General features: G+C 39.3%; 2 protein-coding genes across 3 annotated transcripts; both read right to left on the bottom strand.

The window, feature by feature from the left end:
- Positions 1-36: 36 nt before the first annotated feature.
- On the bottom strand, positions 37-5,328 carry LOC310825010 (uroplakin-3a-like). Its single transcript, XM_083697407.1, has 6 exons — positions 4,908-5,328; positions 3,322-3,489; positions 2,843-3,080; positions 2,447-2,529; positions 1,075-1,204; positions 37-729 (listed from the first exon to the last, which is right to left on the bottom strand). The coding sequence occupies exons 1-6, from the start codon at positions 5,071-5,073 to the stop codon at positions 666-668; spliced, it is 849 nt and encodes a 282-aa protein (XP_083553533.1). The 5' UTR covers positions 5,074-5,328; the 3' UTR covers positions 37-665.
- Positions 5,329-5,607: 279 nt separating this feature from the next.
- Positions 5,608-10,394, bottom strand: LOC310820118 (uroplakin-3b-like protein 1). 2 transcript variants are annotated; one of them, XM_083691645.1, is made up of 7 exons: positions 10,248-10,394; positions 8,982-9,149; positions 8,512-8,743; positions 8,252-8,334; positions 8,006-8,135; positions 7,574-7,819; positions 5,608-6,568 (listed from the first exon to the last, which is right to left on the bottom strand). In XM_083691645.1, exons 1-6 carry the CDS (start codon positions 10,309-10,311, stop codon positions 7,579-7,581), a joined length of 918 nt encoding a protein of 305 aa, XP_083547771.1. In that variant the 5' UTR covers positions 10,312-10,394; the 3' UTR covers positions 5,608-6,568; positions 7,574-7,578. The 2 variants fall into 2 exon arrangements, with proteins under 2 accessions (XP_083547771.1, XP_083547770.1); XM_083691644.1 differs by having other exon boundaries at positions 5,608-7,819.
- Between the last annotated feature and the right edge of the window lie 2,114 nt (positions 10,395-12,508).

The raw sequence follows: 12,508 nt of genomic DNA on the forward strand, positions 1-12,508 counted from the left end.
CACACACACACACACACACACACACACAACAAAATGTGAAAAGAATAGCTTAATATAATTTATTGCAAACACCCACATATGTGTGCATGTATGGATTGGATATGACATGTTTGGAGGTCCTTGCAGCTTTTGCTACATCATGGCCTGGCTTTTCTTTGGAAGAAACACATTTTATTGTGGATATAAGTAAATTAACAATACTAAGTACAAATACATTCAAATGTTTAGATACACCAAAAACATTTTTGAAACAATCATATACAATCTGTTGCTTTTCAAGAAGGTTTCCTACTGTGACATCAAGTTGAAGGGAGAAAGGCAGATAAAAGGTTGCTATGGTCTCCATGTACATATGATCAAGGGGATATTTCCTTAGATATATATATCCACTCATTTCTAAAGATCTGTTTTGGCTTTGTCATTATGGGGTATTGTGTGTAGATTGATGAGGGAAAAACAATAATTTAATCCATTATAGAATAAGGCTGTAACATAACAAAATGTGGAAAAAGTGAAGGGGTCTGAATATTTTCACTGTATATCCAACCTACAAGCGAGTTAGCATGTGTCCACATCCTTGGACGGTGGCAGAAGCAGGCAAGGTGCTGGAGGGGTCAGGGGTCAGGCAAGGTGCTGGAGGGGTCAGAGTGGAGTGTGAAGGGATGTTAGCGCTGTCTCAGTATCCCAGCACCAGTTGTTATATCATGACCTCCACGAAATGACCCCATACTGTGGAGATAGGGAAGATGGAAGTTCATTACTCCAACTGTCATCGTAGCCATTGATAGGTTACCTGTATTTTTTGACATGATGATGTGGGAACGAAGCTTTAGAGACAAGGTGTAGGATTGCTGATTTACATCTATATTTACATTTACATTTTTGACATTTAGTAGACTTACAACACAAGTACCTTTGTCTAAAGTAAGTGAATCATCTATCAGTCATCAGTCATCATAAGCACAAATCTATGCTAGGACCAGGTGCCATTGGCAGTTACAATGCTAGAAGAAGGAAGTAGTGGGGGGTTCATATTTAGCCATTAGCCATGGGTTCTCTCTGTGTGTGACTCACCAGTCCAGCAGCAGCACAGTTCCCAGCAGTAGCAGCAGGAGAGCCAGCAGACAGGAGGAGATGACCGTAATGACCACCATTCCCCCAGAACGCTTCCCTATCCACTCATCTATGGAGGACGAGGACCTCCCTGCACATTCACAGAGAACAGAAAGGTGACCGTGCCTTTGCCATTAGGGCTCCTAGACTCTGGAATGACCTGCCTGAGGATATTGGGCTAGCAACATCAGTATTCTCTCTTAAATCACTTCTTAAAACTCATTTTTATAGAGTAGCCTTTAATTGATGCTACCCTTATTCTTTTTTATGTGTTGTCTTTTATTGTTTTTCTACTTTTGTTTTTGTTTTTATTTGCATATCTGTTTTTATCTATTTGTAAAGCACTTTGTAACATTGTTTTAAAAAGGTGCTATATAAATAAATTTTATTATGCTATTATTATAACAGAGTAGAAAATAGAACACTTTAAGGAGAACATTCTAGTATTGGTTGCCTGGTTGTTTTGGATATATACATATAATATAAATAAATATGTATACATTCATGACATAAACCCATTGATTCTTGAAGAATATGACTCATAAGCTTTCATGAGTTTACTGTAATAGAACTGTCTTACCCCCATAAAAACCCACAATCTAAGGCTGTTTTACTCCAATGTTTACCAACAACGGGAATATAAACAACCACAAAATATGTTTTTAACTCCCATATCAGTCGTTGCATCCAGAGTTCTGAGAGTGGTAACATTCCTCCAACTCCATCAGCTTTAAGTGACATTTTGTTGTTTGTTAGATTGTGGCTTTAATTCACGAACTACCAAAAAATTCCAGAACACAGCACCTAGAGTGCCTAAAGTGTTTATGTGGTATTTGCCTCGTAACAATACTTGATTGACTACATAAATTACATTTTTTGTGGTGAATAAAGTCACCCTGGGCGCTCTAGAATGTTGACCATTTGGGCCACTTTATTCACCCTCAGCACTGAATGAGTTAACACACACAGACAAAGACATTAATATCAACTTTTGAAAGTTAATGATTTTTTAAGATAGCAAACTCTTATCTTATCTTATCTTATCTGATCTGCATGACCTAAAATCAATCATCTTTACTGCTCTGTCTGCATACATAGCTTAGATATATGAATCTCTTTCTTCTGATAATCAAATTGGTAAAGCATTCAGCCTTTCTTTTTGAAGATATGGATCTTAGCACCCCCTAGTGACACTAACAAGAACATCTTGTGCTGCGTTCCATCAGTTTGAGCTACATCTGTAAAGCACAGTGGGCCTACATGGATTATAAGTAATAATGATTATTTGTTCCTTTTCATTAACATGTTATTTTAATACATTTATTTGACTCACTTGTTGTTAGAGAGATGGGGTATGACCATTTAGACTCTGAGACCACTCTTCTGGACACTGGATCAATGAGGATGTACCTCACTCTGAAAAACAACATGCATGTAGGCCTAATACTAACAATAAACAGGTAATGTTTATAGGGTAGCATATGCACTGCTATAATTCCAAATGGCCAAAACAACAAAACAAATATGTAGAATTTGTTTTTGGAGATACAACTTAAAATATGTCAAAAGCCATTTATTGTCAACACTGTAACAATTTGCAGCATTTAAAAATATCAAAGCATTCAACATCTTACTTGGGTTCAGACAAAAATGATAACTGCACATTTAAAACCTGTCCACCTTGAATGCAGATGCAGTCCCAATGCACACAGGTTTGGTATTGCTCTACCTGACAGTTGAACCCGGAGGCAGGATCCCATTACAGTTGGTGGTGGTGCAGTTGCCCTCGGCTCCAACTCTGAAGTACCTGATCCCAGGCAATTGTCCACAAGGGAAGTCACTTGGGTTTCCCAGTTTGGTGATGAAGTACATCTTGTGTCCTTGACTACTGAAGGCCATTGGGTATGGAGAAGCATTGAGGATCTGTACCGCTGGATCCAGCTTTTCTGTGTCAAAGTTATTAATACCTGGTAGAGCAAAGGGCCAAATGAAGACACTGAATTATCTAAGGCTGTAGTCATCCATCTACTGTATTTACCAATGCACTGAAAGATTTGACTGAGGGAATAAGAATGTTCTTTGATAAGTTGGAGGTATGAAAGTTAAGAAGACTCATTGTCAGGTTTTCAAAATATTTTCTAAAAACACGATCCTTAATTGGACATTGGATGACTTGGAATGCTTTGCACCCTTTGTTGGCAGACCTACCTGGCCCAGAGGCGATGGTGGCCCACACCTCACAGGTGTTCTGGGTGCATGGGAGCTGGGTCAGACTGTTGAAGTAGCACAGAGGCTGCCCCAGCACCATGGCTGTGCTAGTTACCCTGCCACTCGCCTCATAGAGAAGAATCTCAGGAACACGATCCACAGAGTGAACTATACAGATAAAACAGGTTATGGATGCATATTTGGATGCATATCATATGCATATTTTTAGACTGCTAATTCTAAACTGCTTTTTAAATGCATATATTCACATTGTCAGTCTCAAGCTATTCTAACACAACTGTTTCCTTGTGTTAGAATAGAAATCATCTCACCCAACTGGTCAGTTGGGACTTGCATCACAAGCACATTAAAGTAGCTCTGTGTGAATTCTTGTAAAGCTTTTTTACTCAACAAGTTATCATATGGTTAAAATGCATATCATATATCTCACTGCTACCACACAAAAAAAAGGTTTGGAACCATTTTGCCATTCAGGTGGAGATACAGTATAAGTATAAGTCAATGATCTGATGGCCTCTTTCCATTATACCTTTCCATGGAAGGTGATATCCATCCTTGTGAGTAACTTCCTCAGCTCTTTATTTACTCACTTTCAATAGTGAATTTCCATTGAAAATGCTTTTTAGTCTAGGATTCAGCTTAAGCTGTGTCTGGGAAACCGACCCTCTGCTTCGCAGTAAATTCCATAAAGATTTGAGTATTCCCTGTGAGACAGAATAAGCAACTGCCACGAACTAAGGCATGCCTCTACCTCCCAGTCTCATCCTGTTACAATTCCAGAACCCGTGCGTACTCTCAGAAAGTGGGAGGACAATACAAGCTCAAGTGACTATTACTGTAGAAATACCTAATTATGCTGCTGTTTCATTGTATCATTGTCAGTAGGATAGCTGTGTCTACTGTAACTGTTTAGTCTGTTATTGCTATACTGTGCCACAACAGTAAAGGTGCATACAAAGGACCTCATGTTTACTGAGTCTAGATGGTGACTTCATTCTTAGTAATGCCCTCATGTGATGAGGGTGGACACCCACTTGTTTGCACTGCAAAGACTAGTTTCTAACTCAAGGGTCAACTCATTTCCCTGCCTTTAAACCCGACGAACCAGTTTGTTCGCCTATCTCATCCAGGGTGAAATTTTCCTGTCAAATGAGGCTTGAGTTTCAAGGAAATAAACTCTTTGAAGAAGGACATATTCAACAACAAAAAACGGTTTTTGCTCCTCTGATGGACTATTTACCTTTCCAAATTCCGATCTGCCACATTCCTCAATCAGTTCACTAATCAATGTGCCTCTATTAAAACATTGATTGGAACGTCTCACAATGTACCGGATGTTAATGGTGTTTCAGTTGAATATCTACATGATACAGTATGGAAAAGCAAAAAGCGCTTTTTCAAGGATTTTATATTTAAAAAGTGAAATGAACTGTGAGATTAAAGAAAATAATGAATACGAAAATGCTGACAGATTTATACAATATACACGCATGAATGTATATTGAATGAATTCCATCCGCGCTACATCAGCTACTTTGGCCAGTTCAACAGTGACGATAACTTACGAGCTCGGACTCCGAGGATAAGTGCACTGAAGAGAGATGTGTAAAACATGTATGTCCAAGTCATCGCAGATACTGTATGACGAAGCCGTCGAAATGGTATGCCTCCGGCGTCCGGTAATAATTTAGACAACAGGCATGTTGGTGCGCACTGTAGGTGCGTCTTCATTCCTCCTCTGGCTCCAGGTAAAGTCACACTATTGTTGATAGCAGGCGATCATTTGAGCAATGACACTGACACCCTATACAGCATGCAGAAAGATCACACAGACCTACATTTAGAGAAAAACTAGATAAATGAATTCACTAAATAGAAACAAATCGACCTAGAATACGCCGAGGATAAAGTAAGCTCTAAAAGATCATTTATTTCAAAAGGTAACTATTTCAAGCGCTGCAGCCGTTGGCAACTGACACACCTTGACTCAGGTATACCTGTATGTGCCCCCAGCTAAAATTACCGTATATGTGACACACCTACAACATGGCAAACAACGAGAATGTGCAATAACACGCTTGATGCACCTGCCTATGGGTACAGCGCAGAGAAAGAACACTGTCCTTTGATCTCTGTGATATGATCTCTGTGAGTGACATACATGTACTGCATTGTTTATTGTTTGTGGTGTGATTATTATATTTTATTATGCCAATAAATACATTTGCAGAAATATATGTGTTCCTTTGTCAGGCATATGGTGCAACAATGTTTATTCGTAAACATCAGAGATATATATAGAATTATAATGGCATTCATTCTACATATTATTCCCATTGTTACTACAGTGCCCTGCGTACAATGGCTAAGTGAAGCATTGTAAGCAGGTTTCTTATTTTGGTTCTATACTCCAAAAGTTTGGATTTAAAATCAAACCATGACGATGGAGTTACATTATAGATTATCAGCTTTTATTTGATGGTATTTGTGTAAATATTGGTTTCACCATTTAGAAATGACAACGCTTTTTATACATAGTCCCCCTATTTCAGTGCACCAAAAGTAATGGGTCAGATTAATATAATGTCCAAATTAAGCACTCATGTTTAGTATTTGGTCGACATTCCTTTGCATACAATTGCAAACTGCCTGAAGTCTGTGAAAATGTGACCCCACCAGACTGGGTGTCTTCTTCTCTGGTGATGCTCTGCCAGGCCTGTACTGCAGCCATCGTCAATAGTTCATTCTCTTTTTGCCTAAAATGTTATCATCAAGAAATTAAATGTGTGTTCAATTGGATTTAAATCTGAAGACTGACAAATTTTTGGCCCTGCAAAACTCCCTAGCTGCTCTGGCAGTATGTTTTGGGTCACTGTCTTACTGTCTGATGAAGCGCCGTTGAATGAATTTGGAGACATTGTATTCAAAGACGGTATTCATCGAGCTGACATTTTAACAAAGACGCTCGTTTGTCTTTCAAAATTGTAAATTCCCCTTGCTAGCTCTACTGCATTGCTAACAAGTGGCTAGCTTGTCAGTTGAAATGATGATTACTGACAAATGTTTGACTTAGCAAAGCTTTATTCCGTATCATGAAATGAGTCCACAGTAAGAACGTAACACGCGAACTAAACACGCAAAATGTCTAAACTTACATTTTGAATGTGGCGAAATAAAAGCAGGGAATTCCGCCGGAGAACTTCAGAACGAACTGCAGCTTCTCAGACTGGTAACCATGACAACGGACGAGATGACAGGTTCAGCAAATATTTGGAAAAACAAGCAAAGATAAACAAATGAAAACAAACCGACAGACGACAATTATAATGCTAAAGTGTTGTCTTCAAATGATTTGATACCTACACAAAACAATGCTTTTATTTCTAACTTTGGAAAGATGTTTGTCACTGCTGTCATTTTTATTCACACATCATGACATTTGTTTGCAATTGTAAGAACACTTATTCACAAATCTTTAGCCATATTTCCAAATCATTTTGCATGTATCACAATAATGGTTTACAAATCCAAATCAAGAGGTTAATTATAGATTAAGGATTAGGGTTAGGGTTTCTATGACCATCCACTGTAGAAGTCTTCCTTGGTCTACCAGCCAATTGGTGAGCTCACCAGTGCTTGTTTTCTTTTTAATGATGTTCCAAACTGTTGATTTTGGCAAGCCTAAGGTTTTGGCTATGTTTCAGATTTTCCAGCCTAATAATGGCTTCCTTGACTTTCATTAACACCTCTTTGACAGACACCAATAGCAAACTCCAAAGGCAAACATAAAGTCTAGAATCAATACTAGAGATTGAGCTTGCGAACTAGCTCTCTTATGCCAACACAAATTATGTGGCAGAACACATCTGACTTACCAGAAACACCTGTCAAGCCAATTGTCCCATTACTTTTGATGCCCTGAAATAGGGGGACTATGTATAAAAAGTCTTGTCATTTCTAAATGGTGACATTTTTTAGACAAACACCCTCAAACAAAAGCTGAGAATCTCTACTTTAACCTTATAGTAATTGTTTGAATTAAAAATCTATATCCGTAATCTGTATAGAGGCAAAAGAAGACAAATTGCTTCATTACTTACGTAGGGCACTGTATATAAACTTTGAATATGATGAATAACAATTTAAACCTTTTAGCTTTTTGATATCATCAATCTTTTGACCCGGTGCATGTTTTCAGGGGTCCAGTGGTCAAAAGCTGTGTTACAATTACCCTTTTTATAATTCTGTGGCTGGCTTCGGCAGTGGGTAATCATATCCAGTGTAGCTTCTGAGCTTAATGGGGTTGGTTGGGTCCTGGGCACTGCCAGAAGCCAGAACCTTAGGCCTGGGCAATGTTAGCTCGTCCTCATAGGCCGGGTTCACATATGGGTCTGGATCCTTGAAGTTGTGGGTGTCGTACGAGCGAATGCGCAGTGACCCTGGGACTTGGATTATCTGCTTTTTCGTTCGCCAGCAACTGCAGAGGACATAGAGGGATGGGGAAATCAATAAATGTCAAGAAGTGTATTTGGTGAAATAGCAGATTACAAAAAGAGAACGCTGCAATTGAATCCAGAGATTAACCTATTAAACTACCTTTACCAGCTGATGGATCAGAACCTGATATCTGAAGTTGAAATGAGAATAGTTCTAGATAACTCACAAGGCAAGAATCAACATGATGAGCAGCAACAGAAGCAGCAAAGCCAGGAAGGCACACAGGATGGCGGTTATGACAATCATGGCTGCAGACCTTCCTGCTAGACCATCATCTATGGTATCAGGGTCTTTCACTGGGGAAATAAGACAGTGGTGAATATTGTCTTTATGTTCAGTAGTGGCATGAGTGAATTTATGTTGTATATATGAGATGTGTATATAGATGTAAAAATCTTATCTGAGCCTTTACAAGAGTAGAGAGTGATGTTGTTGGACCATCGACTTTCTGCCAGGACTGTCTTGTTTGAAGGGTTGATGAGAAGGTACTTAAACCTGAGATTGAAAAAGAAGGGTTCATCACATTCTACAAAAACAAAATATTTATTACACTACTGTATGTATTACTTTATTATGTAATATTCTTGAATGTTATCATTTAGGTTGGATGCATTTCAACTCTGTTGAACTCAGATCTGCATTGAAGACTGAGTAAGATTGGGAGGTCATTACCTGGCTGTTGAGCCAACAGGCAACATTCCATTGCAGTTGGTGGTCGAGCAGCTCTCCCCAGAACCAAGTCTGAAGTAGACTATTGCAGTGGTGAGAGAGCAGGGGAAGTCTTTCTGGAGTCCCACCTTCGTCAGGAAGTAGTTCTTAGAGGTGTTGGAAGCAAAGGCAGTTGGATACGGAGAGAGGCTGTCAATGTTAGCGTTGTTCTTGTCAGTATCAAAAGTGCTGACTCCTGTTGTAAAAAAAAAAAAAAAAAGTATTATTTTTTAGAATAAAACAACAATTACATTTGAATGGCGTGCTCCTTGCTAACTACTTGGGTCCTACCTTAACCAGTATAATTTATTTTAAACCGATAAAATCAACACTATTTATTAATAATGAAATAAATGAATTCCTTATAGATCAATACATTTTTCAACTGCCATTTGGATTTAAATTTCCTTAAAAAAGATGTGGCCCTCGAGTACCTGCATCTATTGCTGGTACCAGCCATATTTCACATTGATCCGATGTGCAGGGCAAACCGGTCACGTTGTCAAAGTAACACCTTGGTTGCATCAGTATCACTGTATTGGAGGTCAGTCTTCCAGCCAAGCTGTAAGGCGTTATCACGGGAGTGTAATCCACTGTCTCAACTGTGAAAGGACAAAGGAGAAGTGTTAACAATTTTAATATGACTGTGGAAAAAACTATATTCATTTTCATTATTCATAATAATGTATCATTTTGTTGTTTGGTGTGATGTGAAACATTTGTATTTCCTCAAACAATCTTCCCTCCGCCCCATATTGTGTTCCATTTTGAATCCCATTGATATGGTTGAACTGACAATTCTAGTCTGTGTAGGCAGACAGGTGGCAATTCTAGTCTGTGTAGGCAGACAGGTGGCAATTCTAGTCTGCACCTGTAGTATTGAGTAACGGGCCAATGTCTCAATACAGGCTAAACCAGTGAGGGAGGCCAGGTTGTTGCTCAACATATGAGCCTTCACTTTGTTATGTTTCAGTTTGAGACAAGTGCACAATACTCAAGTTCAATCCCCCTTTAAGATGAACACTATTGTTCTCTAAGACCTCTTCACCTACCACGACCCCTCTGTACAGTTCCTCTACGGTTTATACTAAAAAATAATAAAATAAATGAATAAATAATAATAATCTTTTTATAGCATTGTGACTGCCAATGGCACCTGGTCCTTGCATAGATATTTGCTTATGATGACTGATGTATAGATGATTCACTTACTTTAAACAAATGTACTGTTGTAAGTCGCTTTGGATAAAAGCCAAAACATTAAAAAAAAAAATATATATAATAATAATAATCTAAGTGTCTCCTCCCAATATAATAATTTCTCCCTTCCAACATGGGGAGAAAGGTTTCTGTGCAATAACCATTTTGGTTTCAACCATTTTTCTCATGTCCCCAATATTGTTCAGGAATGACTGAGCACCACATTGACTGATGCCAGAAATGTTTCACAGCATCACATAGAACAAAATATGTTTCTTTTATTGAACATGTTATTTGGGAAGCACAAGGCGTTCAGCAAAAGCAGAGTGAATCTTCTGTCTATGGAACTGACTAAATGCATTGGTGAAACTTTCTAAAGAGGGTGTTCCGAGTATTCACAAAGATGCAGTCAAAACAGCACATTTTTAAATTTCTCTAATCAACCATGACTCACATAACAAAAATTGACTCAGTAGAAATATAAATATAAAGACACTTACTTTGACCCATCGCAGTCCAGACAGACATGCATAATACCACATAGATCAGTGACAGGAATGCCATTTCTTTCAGACAAACACTTTAAGCTCGCTATTCCTTTGAAAGTGATTAAACTTGGCTGATGTGAACAGTTTTAGTCCAGACCACACCCCTTCCCATCCCCTTCAGAGGAAGAGAATGCATCAAATATTGGGAGTGGAGGTTAGTGTGGTTATTCCTGACTGAAACCACTGCTGCTGTTCCCTACAGGTGAATTCCCAGGCCCAGACTTGCCCACTCTTTTGTTTGATTTTGTTTGATTTGCTTGGTGTGTACATGACAACCTGCCAGACACAACCCATGTTGACAAATGTTATTTGATGCAGGTAATTCAGTCAGGACACACATCGTTTTAATATGTTTAATGAAAATGGTAATACACAGTGCCTTCGGAAAGTAATAAGTATTCAGACCCTATGCTATGACACTCTTAAAATTAGCTAAAATGCAAAAATGTTATCAACAAATCAAATCAATAAGTTGAATTGAGTCCATCTTAATGCAAAGATAATAGTTAATGTAATTTTGGAATTAGTCTCTGATTTGCATAGGAATCAATTACACACTGTGTAGATTAGGATGTCACTACCAATTCAGCAAATTTCATAGTTTTCTCTTGATGCTGACAAACTCCCCAGTCCCTGCCGGTGACAAACATACCCATAACTTGATGCAGATACCACTATTCTTCAGAGATGGTGCAGAAACTGCATTGCATGTGCTGGATTTGCACCAAACTTAATGCTTTGTATTAAAACCAAATAAACACCAATAAACACACAAGATGGACTCAATTCAACTTATTGAGTGATTTATTGATGACATTTTTGTTACAGTCCCTCCCCCTAACCAACCCTCTGGCACTTACGGTAAACCTTTCCACGGGACCCGCAGACGCTTTGTGATAGAAAACGTATTGATAGCAAATGTATTGGTAGATGGATAGGAATATATACATAGAAAATGTGCCAGATTTGCTGATGTATTGCGTGTGCTAATGGTAGAAGGGTAAATGGCTGTGTGATTTATTAATTATTAGTGTTAGAGTGTTTTACTGAAGATAAGGTTAAACTGTATGGAGCCGGGTGAGATCAGTGCCAGACGTATCCTGCAAAAACCAGACAGGAAGGTGAGCTAAGTGAGCAGGTGTTGGGTGCAAAAGCGTAAACTGCTCGCGACCACAAAGACAGGTAGTGAGCTATTTCTCCGAAGAAGCCCCACGCTCGCCTCCGTGCCTGGTACCTGTTATTCCCCCGCCAGAACCTGTAGATGAACTGTGTACGACCTTTTATTGTTTTCTTCTCCCCTATAAATATTGTGTGTGGATTGATGGCGAATTCTTTTAATTTAATCCATTTTAAATTGAGTCTATAACACAACTTAAATGTGGAAAAAGTGAAGCCATCGTTAACGAGGCTTCATTCACAACAGGTGTGCGACAAAGCCTCGCTCCCGCACACTGGCCACGGTCCTGTAAGCGCCCTCTACAGGCCGAACGCTGCATGTCCCCCCACAAGAGCGCAACCTCAAAGGAAATCCTTAGAAAGTCTGAGAAGGCAGGCAGAGTTAGATTCAATAAGGAAGGAGAGGGTGAAAATCTGAAGAGACGGGCAGGATGTGGAGCGAGAAATGCTCAGAATGTGGAAGGAGAAGGAGACGTTTCTAAAGGCCTAGAAACAGATGGAGAAAGACATGGAGGCAGTCAAGAGGAGAGAGGCCCCAGTGATGGTGGCTGAAGAAAGAGTAAAACAGAGCCTGGAAAAAGCACGAGAGGAAGAAGGCGAAGGCGAGCATGGTGAGGATTTGAGAGATGGTAGAGAACATAGAAATAGATTAAGTGAGTTTTTACTAGTTTTACTATAGCATCTAGTCCAAACTCTATGACCTTCAACTCTCAGTTGAATTTGTCCAATCCTTGTCTCACCTCGCCTAAACTCCCCTCTGATGTTCCTTTTTAATTTCAGATTGCAAACGATGGCTCCAGATATCCCCCACCCTCATGTTCTCGTTGAGAACGACTCCTCTGATGGCCCGGCTGGTGCACAATCAGGCAAATGAGGGGACGAGCCGGACAGTTAAAAGCCTGATTGATGTGGCCCTGGCTGAGAGCATGTGGGGGTGCAGATAAGGCAGGGGACTGCACATGGCGACGCCGTTAGCCTTCAAACCTCAACACTATTGGCCGCTATTTAGGGATACATAGCAAATCAATTTAGATAGT

The sequence above is a fragment of the Argentina silus genome (assembly GCF_951799395.1).
Source record: "Argentina silus genome assembly, chromosome: 2".
Taxonomy (NCBI): domain Eukaryota; kingdom Metazoa; phylum Chordata; class Actinopteri; order Argentiniformes; family Argentinidae; genus Argentina; species Argentina silus.

What these genes read in the sequence shown, in the direction of transcription:
- LOC310825010 (XM_083697407.1), bottom strand. Translation starts at nt 5,073, where the DNA reads ATGAAGACGCACCTACAGTGCGCACCAACATGCCTGTTGTCTAAATTA. An exon ending in TATCCTCGGAGTCCGAGCTC is followed by an intron (nt 3,490 to 4,907) that starts GTAAGTTATCGT and finishes TTATCTGTATAG; the next exon opens with TTCACTCTGTGGATCGTGTT. An exon ending in CCTCCGGGTTCAACTGTCAG is followed by an intron (nt 2,530 to 2,842) that starts GTAGAGCAATAC and finishes GTTGTTTTTCAG; the next exon opens with AGTGAGGTACATCCTCATTG.
- LOC310820118 (XM_083691645.1), bottom strand. Translation starts at nt 10,311, where the DNA reads ATGGCATTCCTGTCACTGATCTATGTGGTATTATGCATGTCTGTCTGG. An exon ending in CCTGTTGGCTCAACAGCCAG is followed by an intron (nt 8,335 to 8,511) that starts GTAATGACCTCC and finishes TTTCAATCTCAG; the next exon opens with GTTTAAGTACCTTCTCATCA. An exon ending in ATCATGTTGATTCTTGCCTT is followed by an intron (nt 7,820 to 8,005) that starts GTGAGTTATCTA and finishes TGTCCTCTGCAG; the next exon opens with TTGCTGGCGAACGAAAAAGC.